General features: G+C 35.7%; 1 protein-coding gene across 1 annotated transcript in view; it reads left to right on the plus strand.

The window, feature by feature from the left end:
- CFAP47 (cilia and flagella associated protein 47) overlaps positions 1–22,234 on the plus strand; it is a 455,808-nt gene that overhangs the window by 324,818 nt on the left and 108,756 nt on the right. Inside the window, exons 50-51 of the mRNA XM_011960616.1 lie at positions 3,529–3,657; positions 8,655–8,752. Coding sequence (XP_011816006.1) covers positions 3,529–3,657; positions 8,655–8,752 — 227 coding nt within the window. The remainder of the gene's footprint in view (positions 1–3,528; positions 3,658–8,654; positions 8,753–22,234) is intronic.

Genomic DNA, 22,234 nt, shown 5'->3' on the forward strand with positions numbered 1-22,234 from the left:
CTGATGGGCTTCCCTTTGTGGGTAACCCGACCTTTCTCTCTGGCTGCCCTTAACATTTTTTCTTTCATTTCAACCTTGATGAATCTGACAATTATGTTTCTTTGGGTTGCTCTTCTTGAGGAGTATCTTTGTGGTGTTCTCTGTATTTTCTGAATTTGAATGTCGGTCTGCCTTGCTAGGTTAGGGAAGTTCTCCGGGATAGTATCCTGAAGAGTGTTTTCCAACTTGGTTCCATTCTCCCCGTCACTTTCAGGTACACCAGTCAAATGTAGATTTGGTCTTTTCACATAGTCCCATATTTCTTGGAGGCTTTGTTTGTTTCTTTTTACTCTTTTTTCTCTAAACTTCTCTTCTTGCTTTCTTTAATTAATTTGATCTTCAATCACTGACACCCTTTCTTCCACTTGATTGAATCGACTATTGAAGCTTGTGCATGCGTCTCGTAGTTCTCGTGCCATGGTTTTCAGCTCCATCAGGTCATTTAAGGTCTTCTCTACACTGTTTATTCTAGTTAGCCATTCATCCAATCTTTTTTCAAGGTTTTTGGCTTCCTTGCAATGGGCTCAAACATCTTCCTTTAGCTCGGAGAAGTTTGTTATTACCGACCTTCTGAAGCCTACTTTTGTCAGCTCGTCAAATTCATTCCCCATCCAGCTTTTTTCTGTCACTGGCGAGGAACTGCAATCCTTTGGAGGAGAAGAGGCACTTTGGTTTTTAGAATTTTCAGCTTTTCTGCTCTGGTTTCTCCCCATCTTTGTGGTTTTATCTACCTTTGGTCTTTGATGGTGATGACCTATAGATGGGATTTTGGTGTGGATGTTCTTTTTGTTGATGTTATTCCTTTCTGTTTGTTAGTTTTTCTTCTAATAGTCAGATCCCTCAGCTGCAGGTCTGTTGGAGTTTGCTGGAGGTCCACTCCAGACCCTGTTTGCCTGGGTATCACCAGTGGAAGCTGCAGAACAGCAAGTATTGCAGAACATCAAAAATTGCTGCCTGATCCTTCCTCTGGAAGCTTCGTCCCAGATGGGCACTGGCCTGTATGAGATATCAGTCAGCCCCTGCTGGGAAGTGTCTCCCAGTTAGGCTACATGGGGGTCAGGGAACCACTTGAGGAGGCAGTCTGTCTGTTCTCAGAGCTCAAACACCATGCTGGGAGAACCGCTGCTCTCTTCAGAGCTGTCAGACAGGGATGTTTAAGTCTGCAGAAGTTTCTGCTGCCTTTTGTTCAGCTATGCCCTGCCCACAGAGGTGGAGTTTACAGAGGCATCAGGCCTTGTTGAGCTGTGGTCGGCTCCACCCAGTTTGAGCTACCCTGGATGCTTTGTTTACCTACTCAAGCCTCAGCAATGGCGGACGCCCCTCCCCCTGCCAGGCTGCTGCCTTGCAGGTCAATCTCAGATTGCTGTACTAGCAGTGAGCAAGGCTCTGTGGGCGTGGGACCCACCAAGTCAGCCGTGGGATATAATCTCCTGGTGTGCCATTTGCTAAGACCGTTGGAAAAGCACAGTATTTGGGCAGGAGTTTTCCGTTTTTCCAGGTACAGTTTGGCATGGCTTTCCTTAGCTAGGAAAGGGAAATCCCCCAACCCCTTGTGCTTCCCAGGTGAGGCGATGCCCTGCCCTGCTTCGGCTCACCTCTATGGGCTGCACCCACTCTCCAACCAGTCCCAGTGAGATGAACCAGGTACCTCAGTTGGAAATGCAGAAATCACCTGTCTTCTGCGTCGATCACCCTGGGAGCTTGCAGACTGGAGCTGTTCCTATTCAGCCATCTTGGAACAGACCCCAAATGTATAATTTCACAACATAGCTAATATACAATTGTTAGTAGTATGTTTTACATTCTATTTCACACAGTCTGTGGAATACAATGTGTATTTCACACAACACATCTTATTTAGGACTACCAACATTTTAATTGCTCAGTAGTCACATGTGACTAATGGCTGTCATATTGTACAGGACACGTCTGAAGTTACAACTTTCAGGACTTTTGGTCACCTGTCTAACTGTCTGTAAAAATATGGAATACATGAAACATCTGTATTGCCTATCAACACACGAAACACCTGTATTTCTCACCTCCCCCCCAAAACAAGTTAAAATATTTTTTTTTTCCAAATTGGGCATTTCTTTCTTTTAGATATCTGTCCTCTTCAAGAGCAGTGCGACCAATAGTATCTTACTGTCCCCTAACCAGGAATAATAAGAACATAAATAAAGATGTTATTTATTGAGTTTTTGCTCTGTGCTTTTGGCTAACTGCTTTCATATGTGTTTCATTTCAAGTTGGTTTTATATATACACATGTTATTATATCTTATTTCAAGATGATTTTACTTCAAGCTCTCTCTCTAAGGAGACCACACTCCAAAAAAATAGAATTTATTAAAAGAAATTCAGGAAGAGTTTTACTCTCAAGTAAAAACTAAGAAAATATTGCTGTTTAATTTTAGTTCTACTTGTCTTTACATTTAAGGAAGTGTGGATGCTACTGTAATTCAACTACACAGTATTTATAGACATTGCTGTAAGCTATTTGATTATGATGCATGACTAGAAACACATAGTTTTGTGTGCAAAGGTTTGTTTATGTCAAGCTGGTATTTAGAGGTCAGGGCCCATTTCTGAATCATTTCCATAAGAATATAAACTTTAATTTAAAAATTAATACCAATTTATGTAGGTCAATCTTAGTATTAAAAAAATTCCAGAGAGTGATGATTTTTGGTAGTAATAACTTTTGATTTTTTTTGTTTTCTTTTGTTTTTGAGACAGTTTTGTTCTGTTGCCCAGGCTGGAGTGCAGTGGTGCGATCTTGGCTCACTGCAACCTCCTCCTCCCGGGTTCAAGTAATTCTCCTGCCTCAGCCTCCCAAGTAGCTGGGATTACAGATGTGTGCCACCATGCCTGGCTAATTTTTGTATTTTTAATAGAAACAAGGTTTCACCATGTTGGCCAGGCTGGTCTCAAACTCCCGACCTCAAGCAGTCCACCCATCTCAGTGTCCCAAAGTGCTGGGATTACAGGCATGAGCCACCATGCTCGGCCTCACTAATAACTTTTATAACAAAGTGTTTAACATTTTATATATTAAATATTTTCAAGAAATTTCATGCTTGGGATATTGTGATATTATATAAAATAAAATAAATGTTATTTTAATAGGGTAATAAATAGAGCATTAAAATGACTTAGAAAGAAAATAAGAACAGTTACCCTAGGGCACTAAGTATTCTGAAAGTTGTTGCATTTATTTCATTTTCCACTTTTTTAAAATTATCTCAGAAAAGCTGTTGAAAAATTACCATTTTAATGGAGATTTTGAAAATATTTTCTTAAACTCTTTCCTTGAGCTTTTCCTTAAAATGTTCTGAATATGTATCAGGTTTAATTCTAATATTGACATCTAGAATTAATTTTCGCTTTATATTGATATGTTTTAAGCTAGAGTAATATCTATAGCTTACCTTTTGTTTTAGAAAACTAAACCCTGATTAATAGGGCATCTTGTACTTTTGTGTTGTAGGTACAATTACATTTTCTACTATAAGAAGGAAATGTGATGATTGTGAGGATGACACAGATCAAGATCAAGCACTCTCCTGTCTTGATTCAATAACAGAACAATCTAGCATTTTTTATGATGCAGACACGTGTAAGTTTATTATGACAAAGTTTCACTATTAGTTTGCATAAATCCAAATCATCATTCACTTTTGAATGAAATAGTTTACATGCATAATACATATCCAAATTTGTATTGCATATATCTGTAAGAATTTTAATTCAGTATTAACTGTATGTAGCATACATTCTGGAGTTCCACTGCTATTAATGTCAATAGTATCAAAATACTTCAGCTAGAAGGGTGCCCACTCTTTCATAATTGTAAAGCTTTACATATTTTTCTGTCACTATACAAAAGCATACAGCAAATTTCTAATAAAATGTTAATGAGTGTATTGTTTTAATAATGTAATATGCGTTGCTTACTTCAATATAAGAGATACTAGCAATCTTCCTCATATGCCGAAGAAACTAAACACTATTTTTCCCCCTATATTATAAAGCTTTATTTGAATGTTGTTCAACATCATGTCTTTTTAGTACAAGTTCCAAGGAAAATAAGGTGATGAGGAGTTGGAATACTCAGGGCAGGTTTCCTGGAAATGGGTGAATGAGGTTTTCTTTTATGGGTAAATAGCAGGGATGCAAGGCCTTAGTAAAGAAAAGTGGCCCAACAGGGGCAAACTTGTGGAGACATTTTAAATGTTATACAAAAGAAGAAATCTTTATTGAATGAATTTGTATTAGATAGCATTCTTCACAGAAACAGAAATGATGGAGTGTGTGTCTGTATTTGTGTGTCTGTGTGTACTGAGAGAGAGAGAAAGATTTACAATTGACACCATTGTGGGAGCTGGTAAATCTGAAATCTGCAAGGCAAGCCAGCAGGCTAAAAAGTCAATGTCAATGTTACAGCCTTGAGTCCAAATTCCCCAGGATAGGATAGGCAGGCTGGAAACTCAGGCAGTATTTCTATGTTACAGTCTTGAGAAAAAATTCTTTCTTTTTGGGGGAACATCAGTGGTTGCACGTAAGGCCTTCAACTCATTGGAGGAGGAGGCTTACTCAATGGAGGATAATTTGCTTTACTCAGATTATACTAACATAAATATTAATCACATTTCTAAAATAGCTTCACAGGAACATCTAGACTAGTGTTTGTTCATGCAACTGGGCAGTATAGCCCAGCAAAGTTGACACATGAAATTAAGCATCACAGAATCCATGGACTAAAGAGTGGTATTTAGAAATATTCAGAATGATTTGGGAAGAGAAGTTGGGCCAGTTAGACTACTGCAGTGGCAAACTGAGTTTAAAGTGAAGACAACCAGGTCTTTTATGAATGGTGGTGGTGGAAATATAGAAATATCACTAAAGATGAGAAACATTTCAGAGACTAGCATTGGATGACTGTCCTTATAGAAGATAACGAAAAAGGGTATTGATTCCAAAATATAATAATAGAGTTTGTTTGTATTTTTGTCAATAGAAAAAAATAAGACAGAAATTCAGAAAGAAAGAAAAAAGTCCGGGAGACTGTAACACTTAGCAAAGTTTTGTACTTCCTGATGTTGATCTGACATCAAGACATTTACATAGCAATATCCAGTTGCCAATTGAATCTTTATAGCTGAGACTAGGAGAAAAACAATATTAACATGGGTTGAAAAGGTTTAGGGTCTCTTTCAGTGAAATCATGCAGGTGAGACAAAGGAATAGATAATAGCTGTAGATGTGTTATGCTAAAAGTTAAATCTTCATTAATATCTAGGACAGAAGAACCATGAAGGAAAACCTTCATGAGGGTTAAAGTGTTCAGAAGAGTTTGAAGGAAAATCAAAATATTATGATTTTATGTTAATAGGCTAAAAAAGACTGATCTCTAATAAACATACTAACCTACATATTAACAGGTCGAAAGATAGATTAAAAGCTAGGAAAAGTGTACCTGACAACATTTAAGGCATCCCTAGTTCTTCAGACAGGCCTTTTCATATCCTTACTCTCAGACAGAATTAACTTTTCCCCTATAATAACATGGATCCTTTTTTAAAGACTACTCCACAGTATATTTATTTTCAATTGAGAAATCTTCTAGCTTTCTTCTCATCAAAGAAATGAAAGCAACACCTAAATCAGAATGTTTTAACCTTCCGATAGGAAAATATGAAAGATAACGGTAACACTCACTTTTAATGAGAATCAGATCAAAAGAGACAATCTCATGCATTACAACAGAAATTTAAATTGATAAAAACTTTTTGAAGAGAACATTTATAGTATGTTTAAAATTTTAATAATTTTTTATCTTCTTCAATCCAATGATTCAGTCTAAGGAATTTGTTAGAGTATTCAAAGATATACAAAAAATACGATATTTAAGAATGTTTCTTATGTGATATATTGAATAATTGAAACTAAAGTTTTAATAGTGAATATTTTCTGAATAATATAAATGTGTATATTTTTATGTACATATGAATGTATCAATTATGTATATTGTATACACCCCACTATATTTGTGTGTGTATGTCTGTATATCTGTATCTTTCTTGATATTTTAAACCTGAAATTTTATACAAATATATTAAGTAGCTGTCATTTTGTCATGAAATTATGAAGAACTTCCATCTTGATGCTATTCAGGAATTTCTAAAATCACTATAGTGAACGCTATTGATTTTATAATTAGAAAAATATTTTAAGTTGTTTAAGATTCAAAGTTTAAAAACAATCATTATTTTGTTGGTGTTTTCATTAATAAATCATTCACCAATCCCACTCTAATCAATAAATCATACTCAATGTACGTGTTTAGCACTGTAGGAACTAAATCAGCTACATCACAACACTGCCACATGTGATAGTCACAGTAATTATAAATAATAGGTGTTATTGTCCCTGCGATGGTTAATTTCATGTGTCAACTTAGCCAGGCCACAGGGCCCAGATATTTGGTCAGCTTTATTTTTAATGTTTCTGAGAATATGTTTTATGGATGAGATTAACATTTGAATCCATGGACTTTGAATAAAGCAGATTATCCTCCATAATGTGGTTGAGCTTCATCCAATCAGTTGAAAACCTTAGTAAAATAAAATCTGACCTACCCCAGTATACTTCAGATTTTGGGTTTACCAAGCCTCCACAGTTGTGTAAGCCAATTTCTTAAAATCTCTCTTTTTTGCTCTTTTCTTTACACATCCTGCTAGTTCCATCTCTCTGGAGAACCATGACAAATATAGTCCCTGTTACACAAGTGGGCAGACTCTTGAGATTCTTTGCCAAAAATCACAAGCTAATGGTGGTCACATTGGGATTTGAACCCTGGTCTTATAACTCTGAGTCATTCCACTGATCTTTGCACTAACCCAGAGTCATGAAGCAATCTCCTCAGTCATAGCTAATGTTTATTTCCAGAATTATTTTCTCTGTGAGTTCAGTGTGGGTTAAAACATTGGAAAGGCCCAGATAAAATATGCATAAGGTACCTAGAAGGGAAAACACTTTTCATTTTAAGAACTTTGATTTATTTTTGAGAAGTCACATTTAAATGTCATAAAAGCACTTAAAATGCTTTTATAAAATTGAAGGAGCAAATGTGAGCAGAGGCTTCCTTAATAATCTCCCATCAGTATAAATTTGGTAACCTTATTTTCTGCACATTTCTGCTTTTAAGGGAATAAACTGATGTCTGAAAAATAAACAAGTACAGGAGTCAGTTCAAAATGTGGAAATAAATTTGCCCTCAAGAACTCCTCATAGTTATTTGGAATAAGAACTCAACTGGGTCTTATTAATTGTAACTATTTTTTTCTCTTTCTCCCTCTTACTAGCTGTTTACTTTAAATATCTGGATTGTTCTCAGGTCCACCAATCTTATAAGTATTTTAGATACCTAAGGTGTTGAAACAACATGCAAAATAGTACAATACAGGATGGTACAGAACAGTGCAGTGCAGTAAAATACAATGTCATGCAATACAATCCAATACAAAACTACAAATGCCATACAGTGGCATACTACACAATACGATGCTATTCAGTGTCATACAGTGCCATAAAATACAATACAATGCAATGTAAAACATATACTCATGAAAAACATTTTCAGTTGAGAGAAACACTGAGAATTCCACTAGTTTGGGCTTCTTATTTCATAGATGAGGAAACTGAGGCCCAAAGAGGTTAGCAATTTACCTAAATAAATTAATCTAGCATAACAGTTCTTGAAATAGTTTTAAACATGACAATATCGATGTGAATATGTATACAATTTACTGAAATTGGAGGACAATCTTAAACCATGACCTAGTTCAACACAGGAAAACAAAAGAATATCAAAGTGGGAAGCTGAACAGAGAGGAAAAACAAAACAAAATAAAACTGATTTTGATGGACGTAAAAAACCTTTTTATGAAGGGCCTGGTAGATGAGGATTCCAATTTTAGCCTGAGGGAGTATGGTTTTGGTTATCATCAGGGGCAGAATTACCTGCTTTTTAAAAATATTAGGGAAGCAAGATATAAAAACAATTGTCTCACTACTTAGTCTATGCCCCTTTAAGACTTTCCTTGGGCTAAATTCTTAGGATCCTTTTTCAAATTTTCAGGAAACATGCAGTCTCATTTTCCTGACTTTCTCCTTATACTAGATTCTTATGGTCCTGGAAATGCAGCATTGTGAATTGTAATGACTTATTTAGATATATCTGTGTACAAATACATGAATAGTTTGTCAATGAGAAAAAAGATTGGTTATTTCTTTTTGAAACATTAATCCTTAACTTAAAAGTAAAACATTCCGAAATTAATTTTATGGAAGAACTTAATGCGTTACTGGCATAGGTATAGGGCCAGGAGCTTGTACAGGACTTTCTCTTGGCCATGCAAGGATGGAACTTCTCTTAGTCCTCACTAACTGTGATAAAAACAGCTTCCCACCCTTTCTTCAGCTGTCTTGACAAAAAGTCCATTAAAAAAAAAAGATTGAAAATGATGTCTGTTCATGATTCTCAAATGTGTATCTTAAGTATGGTATTCTGAAGTCTATATTTAAAAAGTGGTGTTTTGGTTTGTTTTTCAGATGATCATTTTAACAATTTAAGATTCTGGTATAATCTTGAGATCCATAGCACTCCTGGACCACCCATAGACATTATGGAACTGACATGTATATCTCTGGTAAGTGCCCATTACATGTTCATAGACTCCGTCATTTTGTGAGCAGTTAGACCTTTTGTTGTATAGTAAATTACTTACCATCCCTAAAAACGTCTGTATCAGATGATTGTATTAAGATAAATTAGTCAATCATAGCAATTTTATTTTTAAATCTAGTACTATGGACTTAAAATGCTTTTGGAGAACATATTTTAGTTATATGTTATCTTATAGTGACTGCGTTGATTAGCATTCTATCTGTTTCAAGAGTTACTAAAGCAAACTTACCCTTAGCCTACGTGTTTGTTCACACAAAGATGACAAAAACAGGATTGTGCTACTAGACTCTTTCAGCCTTGCTTCTTCCTGGTTTCTACAGCAGACCTTTCACTTGGAAACATATTTGGAGCAACTGGCATATATTTGGGGTTTCCATTAATACTTGGAATAGATTTGTCTGATGTGAATTACTATAAAATGTTACTAAATTTGTGTCCAAAATTATTTAATAAAGTTAAATATTAAGAGTCTTATTTTAAATGAAACATGAGGACAATATTGCTATTAATAATGTTTAATTAAATTTAGTTTCCTTATTGTTAGTGCTCAAGTATTTAAATTGATAATAATAAATGTTATTTTTAGTTTGAAATATGTGGATAGATTTCTTTATAGAATTGATTACTTAGAATCTTGAACTTTGGCTCCAATAAATAGAAAGTGAAAAAGAAAAGATTTAAAATATTATAAGTTTACAAATTGATTATTTGCCCACCTGATTTCTGGGTAAATCTCCATTTAGGCATAGAAGATGAATGATTAAAATTTTGAAATGTGCTCAAGTATAGATTGCAAAAGCATTATCTTCTAAGTGGAAAATTATTTAATATGACGGTAGGATCATTTCACTCAATGAAAATATCTTATTTCTGTTAATTGGTTACCACTGCAGTGTAAAATCTTCCTTAAAGGTTATTTTAAAATGTAAATTAAAATGTATCCCTTTATCAATATGTAGAGAAAAAAATTTAAATAGGCTTTGAAAAAACTGAGTGCATGATGTAGCACCTCAGAAAAGGAGAAATTGGCTTTCTTATTAACTATATGCTTAAAATAGGAATGAAGATGACAAAATATGCAAAACAAACATAAATAAATACAATTTTAAAAGAAATTATAGATGGCTAATTGTTGCATCTGCTCATTAAATGGTGTATAAAGTGCCTTTTTTTTCTACAAGAGCTATTAGTCCTTCAAGAAAATACTGATAGAAATTGAGATTTTTATAGCTCTCAACCTTAAAAGGTAAAGACTGTCTGAGAAATACACACCATCAGGGTACTTTATGTGCATATGTAAGAAGACTGAGCAAAAAGCAAACACAAACAAACAAAAAACCAAAACCAAAACCAAAAAACCACTACTTATCTCTTTGAGAAATTTCAAATATGTTTTCATTTATGAAATTAAATTTGCATATACCCTTTCAGGAATATATTATTTAAATAAATAATGTACTTTTGAATAATGGCACTTGTTCATTTTTCATCAAGGACTTGCCCCTCCCCATGTATATTATAATGTAATCCTAATTCAGTTTGTACTGATTGCCTATAAGTTTTCAATTTAAACCTCTTTTTGTTTTGGCACCACAGTGGGATATGTGTAACTCGTCTTATGCACATATATATTGCTAATTGCTATCATTATTGCTTTTATTATTTGTTATGAACAGTTAGCATAGTTATTTCATAAATATACTTAAATAATATTATTTCATGTTCTACTTAGATTAAACACAATTATTGAGTCCCCTTTTCGTTGAGTAGTTTTACATTATAATGCAGGAGCGAAACCTCTTAACACATAACAGCTGCTAGATAATTCCCTTTGTTACTATAGACAGGTTTGCTGTATTAATTAAATGTTCACATTTAACTGAGATTTGTTGAGAACGGACATATTTTTCAACTAAGTTTACCAACTTAGACTATCATGGCTAGTGATGTTGCCAAATTATTTAGTTTTCTCACGTTTCTAGTCATAATTGTTGAAGGTAAAAATGTATTTCCCTATTTAACTTTCAGACATGAAGATTTGTTTACTAGAAATAGTATGATTTCTTTTAAATAATGCCATCACATGAAACTTTTGTCCATTCTTTGAAGAAGATGCTTTCTGACTACTTTCAGAAGTATACTGAAATTGTGGTCCTCACTTGTATATTATTTCCTAATATTATTGACTGCATATTCTGTTCAGGTGAATCATTTGAGAAATACTTTATTTAAACTTTATACCTCCAGATGTGACAATGGTTCACTCATCTCTTATTTTTTTATCTGCATCTCAGGTTTTGTTACATTCAACTCAATTTCCACATTTTTTCTAGAGATGAATGATTGATCAGAATCTCTCTAAAATACGGTTCATGTAAGAAATACTTACAATCTTGAAACACATGTATTTGGTTACTTCTTACTGCAGTTTCCAAAACCAGATTACATTTTCAGTAAATAATACTTGTTTGTTAGTAGTCCATTCTCTGTTGGTATAAAGTATTTAGGATTTCCTTTGGAAATTTTGACATGTAATAGCTGCTGTTCCATTTTGTTTGATCTCAAAAATCTCTTGTATTTCATATCTCTTGTATTTCGGCTATGGGAGAATGATGACAATAAACCACTGTCTTTCCACTGACACTCAATAACTCTAATATATAGCACTGAGCTGTAAACATTTTGTGGAAACAAAGCTTAAGTGTGTGAGCAACTCTTTATATAATTTACGTTTTAAACAGCCATAGCCTTCAAACTACTTACTTCATTGTCAATGAAAGTTGCATGATCATTTACTTCTTTCTGAGTAATTCTATAAACAACCTTCAATTAAATTCACTATATTGTTAATAAAGAGATCCAGAAATCTCTCCACAAACTAGCAAAAGAGAAGCACAGTTAAAAACACTGTTAATCCTCTTGGTGTCAAACATAAAAGCATCCCTACAAAACAACACAAGTGAGACCAGGTGTGGTGGCTTATGACTATAATCCAAGCACTTTGGGAGGCCAAGGTGGGAGGCTTGCTTGAGCTCGGGAGTTTGAGACCAGCCTGAGCAACATAGTGAGACCTTGTCTCTAGTAAAAAAACAAAATAAAAATTTAAAAAACACATGTGAGTTGCCAACCACTTTTTAAAAGTTTTTAGTTTTAGCCTCCATAATGTAGTTAATGTTTTTAATGTATTTTCTTCTTTCATCCTTTTTTTTTTTTTTTTTTTGAGATGGAGTTTTGCTCTTGTTGACCAGGCTGGTGTGCAATGGCATGATCTTGGCTCACTGCAACCTCCACCTCCTGGGTTCAAGTGATTCTCCTGCCTCGGCCTCCTGAGTAGCTGGGATTACAGGCATGGGCCTTCATGGCTGGCTAATTATGTATTTTTAGTAGAGACGGGGTTTCTCCATGTTGGTCAGGCTGGTCTTGAACTCCCAACCTCAGGTGATCCACCCCCTCCTCAGCCTCCCAAAGTGTTGGGATTATAGCCATGAGCCACCGCACCTGGCCTCTTTCATACTTTTTATACTTTATTTTTCTAGATGAAAGATCATATATCATAAGGTGTTGTCCATGACATTGAAATTTTTCTTCCTCATTAAATGTTGAGGAAGCAAAATTAGTATTCTGCTTTTAATTTATCCTGACAAGTTGTAAAAAATTCTTAAATACTGTTTTTTAATCCAGAAAATATATCTCATAGTCTAATTTGAGTTAAATACAAAAAATGTAGATGTCGCTATGGAAGACTATTTTGATTAATGTTGAAAACACTCATATACAAAAATATTCTATAAAAATTAGAATTATGGTAAAATCTCATCTCTAATCTGCCTATACTCTAAAAAAAATTTAAGGTACTTGTTGGCTCCCAAAAGATATAATGTTCTTCCTAAAATTATAGAGTTAATATACTTGGATTTAATATCTACATTAATTGCCAGAATATTTCCTGAATCATTTACTTATTTGTAAATTCTGAATTGATTTTGTGCATAATGTCTATGGCTTTAAAGGTCAGCAATAATTAGCCACTTTCACTTCAACTGACAGTGGAATCAAGGCCATGCCTAGAGTTAAACTGTCAACTGTCTGCACTTCACTGAAGTGCCTAATTAAAGGGAAAAGGGTGTGTGTTGGGGAGGGTCTGCTGTCCAAACAAGGTGCTCTGCCAAAAGGAAGGATGCATTTATTCTCTCTTTCTCTCTCAGTGTCCCCCAATCCTCCCATTCTCCCTCCACGCCCTCTCTTCCTCCCTCCCTCTTCCCTTCCCCCCGCTGGCCCCCCCTCGCCCCCCGCACCTTATTTCTTTTTATTTTTTCATCAAAGTCATCTCTGCTGGTCAAGTTCTGTGCTCTGAAGGCTGATTCCTTTTCTAGTGTTCACACATACAACTTTTCCAGTAACGACTCTGTATAGAATTTCAACAAACAAAGCTTTTCAGGAAATTTTTACTCCAAGTTAAAACAAGAATGCTGACCTGTATTTACAGAGTATCTAGGTAGTCATACTGAATTCCATTGACTCTCCTTGGTCATAATTACTGACAATGCCGTTCTGGTTAGATACGATGTTAACCAGTGTGATTTGCAGAAATGGCATGGAAATAGAGATTTAGCTATTTACTCTTAAAAAACAGAGAGTAGGATAAAGAGCTGATTTTAGAAGCCAAACTTAGGTTTGTCTTTATTTTCTGGTAAACTCATCAGATTCTCTTCCCTCTCAGGTCAGATTCAACTCCTCCTGAGTGTTCTCATGCTCCATTCTCCCAGATGTTATGGAGAGGTTAAAAGGAAACTTAGAGGGCATCCTGACTCCAAGTTCAGAGATGGAGGGAATTTGCTCCTTACCATCTTGTCTTGACATCTGCAGTATAAAAGTCTTACTGGCTAGTCATTGAATATCAAAGGGCTCTCCCCATCAAATTTCATGTAGCCCCAAAGGGGCACAGCAGAACATCCTTAAGGCTTTCTAAATTCCAGTGAAAAGTCACTAAAGTAGCTGAGATAGGACAGGAATTTAGGAGGAAGTTTAAGTCTTGGGTAAAGTGTGTGTTTTCTATCTGTTGCCACCACTAGCTAAGGAAAACTTTATTCTTTATTGGTTATTAACACTGGCTAGGCAAGTTTTCTCCAAAAACTATGGTTTATATCAGAACAATAGAATCAAAACAGTAAAATATCTGACAAAAAGAGTATGTTGAAAAAACTAGACGAACTTTCTTTTCCTTGCATTCAGGGTATAGCAACCCCACCCAGCGTGCAGTGAGCTTAGAAAGCTTTAGCACTGGAAATTAGGTGAGGGTAATGAAGTGAGGTGACCTGGGTTAATATGGCAAACTATCAGCCTATTGTACCTGATGAGGAAAACCTAGCATTAGCTCTGATGGAAACAATCTAATTTGTGATTTTGTGGGAAAGTTCAAATTTTACATAATGAATAAAGACGTCGTTTTAAAACTCATATCTTACCTTGGACATTTTGAGATGAAAAATTATGATTACTTTGAGATATCTCTATATTTCTGAGTGAAATAGTGTTCAGGGGATAGAAGGGAACGGGTCAGGTAAGAAAATCATAACTGTCCATTCCTTCTCATGTAGGCCTTTAAGTCAGGAGTATATTAATTAGTTGAAATCAACATCACAGCTATCTGAAAGACCATTATTTCAATTTAAGTTCACAATGAAAATTACAAAGGAAAACAATTTTTGGCTACTCTGTCATTATGAACTATTCATGCCTCTGCCTTCTTCCATAAATGCAGATGAAGAAGAATTGACTGAACATGACATTGGATTCATTTATGCAAGTTCTAACACCTGACATGCAAAAAAACAAGGCAAATACCCACTCACTGTGTCAAGAATTACCCCCTGGGGTACCCCATACCCCATGATTGTTAAATCATGTGTGATGTATCTTAAGCACTGTTTGCTTAACTCGTGACAAACACTCTTCAAAATGGCTTGCCTACAGGGTCATTCAGAGTTAGCATTTTAATAATTCACACACATGCATATACATATATATGTATACTTACATATATATGTAGAGAATACATAAAGAATACATATACACACACACATATACGGCGGTGGCGGGGGAGCGGAATACTATCTTAAACAGTTAAGCAGGAGGTTGCTTCCTAGGGATCGCTCCTTGCAATTAGAAATATTTCTATTTTTAATAGTTTTCCTTTCTCTCTCAAGGTTATGAGGTGTGTCTGAATACGAATTAATAAACTTTAGGCTTTTTCGCTGTTTTCTGGCTTTTTCACAACTCCTAGGTGCCTATTAATGCATCTTCAACATACATGTCCCCCCGTCTGGCATTAGCAAACCACCTTGTTTGCATCTCAGCATTCTGTACATTTCAGGTCATATGATGGAGGATTGGGGATTGGGGTGGGTATAAGGCATGACATCATTAGACACAGTGTTGTACAGATGGAAATAGCAAAGGAATGACAATGGTGTTTCTAAGTATAGCTGTCTACATGGTTTATTTGAGTTCTGACTTTTCAATTTAGGAAAATTATTGACCCAGATTATAATGATCACTTCCTCTCAATTACATGATACTTTCAAAATACCCATTAGTTCAGTTTGTTTACTGACTTGGTAATGCTTTCAAATTGAATAAAATTAAAATTGAAGATTTCCTCAATAATATGCCTTACTTAATATTATTGTGTGTTTTCTTCTCAGAAATAATCCTTTTATAATGAACTTGTGATTATCTTCTGAGAGACGGTATGGTGAAAATACTTCATGTTAGTGCATATGGAATTGTCATTGACTCAATTAAGTGGTTATGTGGAAGTAAATAATCTTTATTTATTCTGACCAAGCAGGAAATGATGAAGTGTTTAGTGCACTCAGTGAATTACACTTTTTCCTCTTAGAGTAGGTATGAACCAGCAACCAAGTGACAAAGTGATAAGGCAATAAAGTCTTTCTCCCATCTGAAACTGCTGTCTTCACCCAGTAACTTTCAAGTAAGGAGGCAGGCTGAATTAACTGGAGACTTTTAAACTCCTTCTGAGTTAGATTTTTACATAGTTGCTTTATTATTTAGTTAAAAGTTGTGATTATCCAAGATACCAGACATTTCAATAATTCTATATATTATATAATATGTAATATATAATGTATAATATGTAATACTTTTAATATATAATGTATAATAAGTATATACATACACACAAACACTAAATCATCTCATAAATTGCACATTTTATTTTCTAATGAGTATTTACTGGATATCTCTGATATTTCTGATACTGTTCTAGATGCTAAAGAACAGTGATGAACAATACAAGCAAAACCCCTACTTGCATGGAGCTACCGTTCTAGTGGAGTTAGAAAACGAATAAAGTAATTGAATTGGGATGTTTCCTGGGAAGTTCTCCTGTTACCCTGGATTTTCAAATGAAGTCACAAACCTGAGAATTATCTATAGATAATTATATTTCCATGTTATGAAAGTGGTTGCTGTGCCGTTTATTTAAGACTCTCTAAATATAGTATTCAGAGTATATCTAGCTGATACAGCAAATAAACCCTAAATTTGTAATGGCTAAACACAGTAAAAGTTTTTAACAATTGTAACATTCTAGTGAATGTGTCCCTGGTTGGTGGGTGGCATACTCCCTGTTGTGATTCAGGGAACCAGGGTTGTTCCATCTTGTGATTCCTTCCTTTTTAGGGCCTCAGAGGTCCCTACATGTAGCTGGAGAAAAAGAAAGCAGAGAGAAGAGAATTTCCAATAGTTTTAATGGCCTTGACATACAGGTGACACACCACTTTCACTCACATACAATTGGAGAAAACTAGTGACCCAGCTAAGCCCAGGTGAAAGAGGCTCTGGGAAATGGAATCTCTAGTTGGACAGCCACTGCCAAGTGACATCTTCATGTCATGAAAGGAGAACGTAGGATTTTAGTGGAGAGATATTGCAGGATCTGGCCAGCAGCCCACAATGCAATGGAGCTCTCTCTTTGTTCCCAGGTGGATTGGCAGGTCGAGAAATAATAGATACACACAAGATAGTGAAAGCTGGGTCCAGGGGGGTCACCACCTTCTGGTCCAGCGGTGCCAACAATGCACTGGATATGCCAGCATTTATTAAGTTTAGTGAGGGCGGGGTAGGTTAGTGAGGGATTTAGGGTCATTTGATTATGAGGTGAGATGGTCACATGGGGATAAAGTAATTCTTTAACATAACATCTGTATGCAGAAGTACAGTATACAGAGATAAGAATTTACAATATAGTGTGTGCATCAGTAATTTCTAACAGAGCCTTAAAATAGAAACACAGTCTTTCCATAACCTATGATTAGCAAGATATTAATCAGCAGTAACAGTTACAGCAAAAGCTGGTTACAAAGAATCCATAGAAACAGGACGTGAAGCTAGACAACCAGTTAGACCAGAAATTCTCGGAAGGGAGTATGCCTTAACCCTGAAGAGGCCTAGAAGAGCCATGGCAAGATGAGGGCATTTATAGCCCTATCTTATCCATATGGACAGGTGCCCCCCCATGCATCCGTTTATAGGCTCTCCACGAGGGTTGCATTCCATTCCCAGAGCTATGAACATCTGCTTTTCTGGGATAGGAATCCTGGTGATGTGAAACTTCCCTGACTGCACGTCCATTCATAGACTCTCTGCAGGGGGAAGCACATCACGCGCTGTCGGCTCATTCTGGCAGTCCAACCTGGCTTTGTCTTTACACAATCCTGCATGCAATTTTGTATTTACAATAATCAGGAGCATTTCATATTTTATTCCATAGCAATAGTTTCAGGGGGTCTCCCTACAGAGAGATGATGTTTCTGGCCATCAAGGGAGGGGAGAAATCTTTAGCCCATCACCCATTTACAGCTCGTATCTGTGGTGGCCAGAACAAAAAGACAGTGGGAGTGTCTTCTTTAAGGAGAGGAAGCTGACAGTTTAATGCCCCTGGCTCTTGGTGATTTCCTACCAACAGAATGGACCACAGAGAAAGGGAAGGTGGTTAGAGTGAGAGCAAGATGCACTTTCATTGGCACAAGTCAAGATGTAGTGGACCAAAGTGAATTTGACATAATGAAATAAGGCTAGGCTTGAGCTTACTTGAAAGGACCCAGCCCAAGAAACATTCTTCTAGGGTGAGAAGACTCCTGGAGAGTCTACATGGAGGTAATTCAAGATAGAAGAAGGCAAAAGGAACCTATATACTCACCTGGATAAGATCAGGTACCACCAATTAAGTAAGTGGGTATTGTTCTTCTGCCTGTCATCCCATTTCATCCTGCAACCTGAAAGAGCCAGCCACATCAGCACCATGATCATAGGAGAGGAAGCTGGAGCAGAGGGTTGAAAAGAGCAGGCCATGTTTACCTCCTTCCTCACAAGCAGTGTGCGAAATTCCCAGACAGGCCTGAGGGTGAGGATGAGGTGCCAGAAAGGGAGGATCAGGAGAAGACTTCAATTGTATGTGAGAAGAAAGTGTTGATTGATTTGAGATTTCTATAAATACCTCAAAGTTAGACTCTTCTGGCACTGGGAGCCATCTTGAGATAATAATAGGGCTGGAGGAAGGCAGCTCCTTCAGGCGTTTGGATAGCAGTAGTGAGAGACTTTTCAGGTTGCACTCCACTAAGGTTAGTCTGTCCGGTGTACCTGTTATAATGACAATAGATGACTGAGGTAAATTTAGACAGTGATAATTCTATGAACAAAAATATTCCAGGGTAACATTGAGGGTGGCTTGAAGACTGTGGCAATGCACCCAACTAGAGAGACTAATGGTGCAGAAGCCCTCAGAACAAAATGAGCTCAGTGGGAAGGGACACAACAAGAAGGAGCATAGGCAGTCCAGAAGCAGGGAAGAGGTAGAGAGGCCACAGCTGGACAGGAAAGGTTGCAAGATTGATGGGGTGGGAGTGGGGCTGTTACTTGTGATTAGAGTTTTTGAGGTGTTTGCAGGGCCAGATCTCCTGGGGCCTCAAAAGGCAAGAAGAAAGATTTTAGTCTATGTGCATTTAGCCAATAGAGGGTGTAAACGAAATGAATGACCTGATTTAATTTATGTTTTTAAACTTCTCCGTAAGTTCCTTCCATTGTAAAAAAAAATAAACATATAACTTATATATATGTGCTAGGTGCAGTGGCTCACACCTGTAATCCTGGCACTTTGGGAGGTGGGTGGATCATGAGGTCAGGAGGTTGAGACCATCCTGGCTTACACGGTGAAACCCTATCTCTACTAAAAATACAAAATAATTAGCCGGGCGTGGTGGTGGGCGCCTATAGTCCCAGCTACTCAGGAGGCTGAGGCAGGAGAATGGTGTGAACCCAGGAGGCAGAGCTTGCAGTGAGCTGAGATCGCGCCGCTGCACTCCAGCCTGGGTGACAGAGTGAGACGCCATTTCAAAAACTAAAAAAAATAAAAATAAAAAAATAAATAATAAGTATGTGTATACATATATATACATAAATGCTGAAAATATCTAATATTTGTTTTAAAAGTGTGTAGGTATTCCAACTTCCTCTGAAAATCTTTATAATTTGCAAAATTCAATACAACTGTTTTTATATATTTTAAAAGAGTATTCCACTTCAACATGAGTGGTTAAATGTTTTAATTATTTTCAATTTCAGCATCTTGTGAATGTCTTTTCTGTTTTAAAATTTTTACTTGTATTTCACAGGATTAAATATGCATTATTTAGTCCTCTTACAAAGGAGTCTGAGAAATGGAAGCAATTTCTTTAAACAGCCATTATGTTTGCTACCATATTCTTAAGTACAAGCCAGGAAAAATATTGGATACCTTATAAAAGAATGCTTTCTATCATTAAACCTAAAAGAGCCCATGTGAAGATGAAAGAAAGCTTTAGAAGTCATCATGTAATGTTCAGCCATTACTGTTTTACTTGAGTTTCAAAAAAAAAATCAGTCAAAACTGATTTATGTTTAATTCTAAACACAAATTAACTTTAAAAGCCTACTCATGAAAGTGGAGGAATATGCCATTTGCAAAACAGACACCAGCCAAGTAATTCAAACGTTTTTATAGATAAAGTATTCACAGAATTCAATGGACTGTGTACTTCTCATTTAGTAAGAGTTCTTTATAAAATAAAATGGAATGTGAGGTGGCAAGAGAACTTAGCCAAAACAATTAATATTGTTTTAAATATAATTTTAATGTTTTATTTTGTATGTTATTTTCTCAAAATGGTTATGCATTTCTGTAATCGTACAGATAACCTAAGAAAGTTGTTTCAAGAATAAACATGAGTTTTGACCATCTTATAAAATAAGAGGTAACAAAAATTTCTTCTCTTTAACTTACTGAACATATCAAATACTTTAAAGATGTAATTTTACAACCTTAAAAAATACTGATATTTAGAAAAGCAACCTTCCCTGAAATTTTGAAGATATTTTGGCAGGTGGATATTTAAAATACAAATTATTCATTATGTTTAAGGTGTCATTTAAGTTTTTCTGTTTAAACCTAGAAGAAAATAATATCCAAACAATAATGAAATTTAGAAATCATTTTTGTAATATTATAGTTACATTTGAGATACTTTCTACCATACTAGAAATATAGTACAGTTAATTAGAAACTTAAAGCTTTTGACTCTAGTGAAACATTTATTTCTATTGAGTCTTGCTATTTTCAAAACTCTGAATAATAATTAGATTCCAGAGACTTTCAAGAGATTGCAGTACTGGTAACGCTAAGCATTCAACGATTGCTCTCTGGAAGGCTGCTCTGTGAAGGATTTTGAGGATGTGTCCAGACCTACTGAATAAGAGTGAAGTGATCAGTTAATAGTATTTGTCATGGATGTTGCAAGGATGCCAAAGAGGAGCTGTGATTTAAGTGCTCCATAGACACCATCTGTATTTTCCACTCGTAAGATCTGGCCAGCTGTAGAATGTTATGACACTTTTGTAGCACGAGAGCATGGTCTCGTTAGATAGGTTGTAGTTTACACAGAAAATAGTAGATTTAATGTGATTTTGTTCCATTTTGTTTTCAAGACTTATATATGTAATAAGACCTCAGGTAGTTCTATATTCCAATATTTATTCCTCTTTAGACCAGAATCTAAATCTGAATCTAATGTGTAGGTCTCAACATGTGAGTGGGTCAAAACTAGCATTATTTTTTTCAGGAAATAGAATAAAAGGTAGTAGGAAGTATCAGAAAATATTACATGTGGTAAATGCAGGGATTGTTTTGTAAAACTTTTGTGATATGTGTATGTGAACCGTATTGTGATATAAAACAAATTATTCTGGGTTGTGGTTAAAACATTTTGAAACTCAGTGGTTTAGATTCTAGCATTTTTACTTCTATGACAGGCTATAGCATTCTGTTGAACGGACTCTGTTCTTCTCTGAATAATGTCTGAGTAGTAGACCAGGACAAATGTCTAGGCCAATTGTGTCATTTCCATATTGTGTCTTAAACCCTGAGCAAAATCTCTAGGCTCATATTGGGTTGATAGTATTTGTTACCTTGGCATACCCTTTTTTCTAGTTGTTCTTATTTTTGACCATTGGAAACTTATTTGGAGGCCCAAGTCCTCTATCAACTTTATAAAATATGCCAGATTACCTGGGAAATTAGTCACTGTTCAGTATTTTACATTTTACACTTTTATGTTGCCTTCTTTATAATTATGAGCATTGAATATTTTGCTGTAGACGTTTAAATGCCCACTTATTTTAAGAATTCATAATTCTAATACCTCCTGAAACCATTGTAGAAGACTATTTTTTCATTGCATTTATAATCAACAGTGATTTCTAATAAGTGATATCTGCTCTAATCTAATTGTTAATTTGTATATATGCTTGGTTTCCATCTTTCTTCACCAGACGTTATTCACTACACTAAATGTTGTTTCCATTCCTCTAAAATGTAGCATCCCCCCAACTCATTTATTTATTAGAGGTGATCAGGCAAATATTCTCAGCTAGGTCCTCTGAAACAGCCATAGACAAAGCTGTAATATCTACCTTGAAGATATGTTCCCAGAAGCTTAGTAAGAATTTTTTGTCACCCTTGTAAAGTGATTTGATAAATTTCATAACAGCTCCATGTTCTAAAGTACGTTTATTACCAAGCTTTGATTTATAATTGAAATGCTCAACCTTCTCCATTTCTTTAGGTTAAAACATTTAGGCAACTGGAATTTGTTAAAATTGAGATGTGTCCTGTCTACTAATTATTTTTACTACATTTGCTTTAATTATAGCTTTTGACATAGTGGAGATCATGGCTGAAATGGGGTGCATTACAAGTCATTAGCCAGGGTGGGTCAGTATGAGGATCAGGAAATATCTTAGAACTTAAAGAGTGCCTTCCGGAGCTAAGACAGTGTACCTTGGGGGAAGGACAGGACAAACAAGAACAAAAGGAAGAAATCTAAACCGA

This window comes from Colobus angolensis, unplaced genomic scaffold, assembly GCF_000951035.1.
Source record: "Colobus angolensis palliatus isolate OR3802 unplaced genomic scaffold, Cang.pa_1.0 Scaffold518, whole genome shotgun sequence".
In the NCBI taxonomy this organism is placed as follows: domain Eukaryota; kingdom Metazoa; phylum Chordata; class Mammalia; order Primates; family Cercopithecidae; genus Colobus; species Colobus angolensis.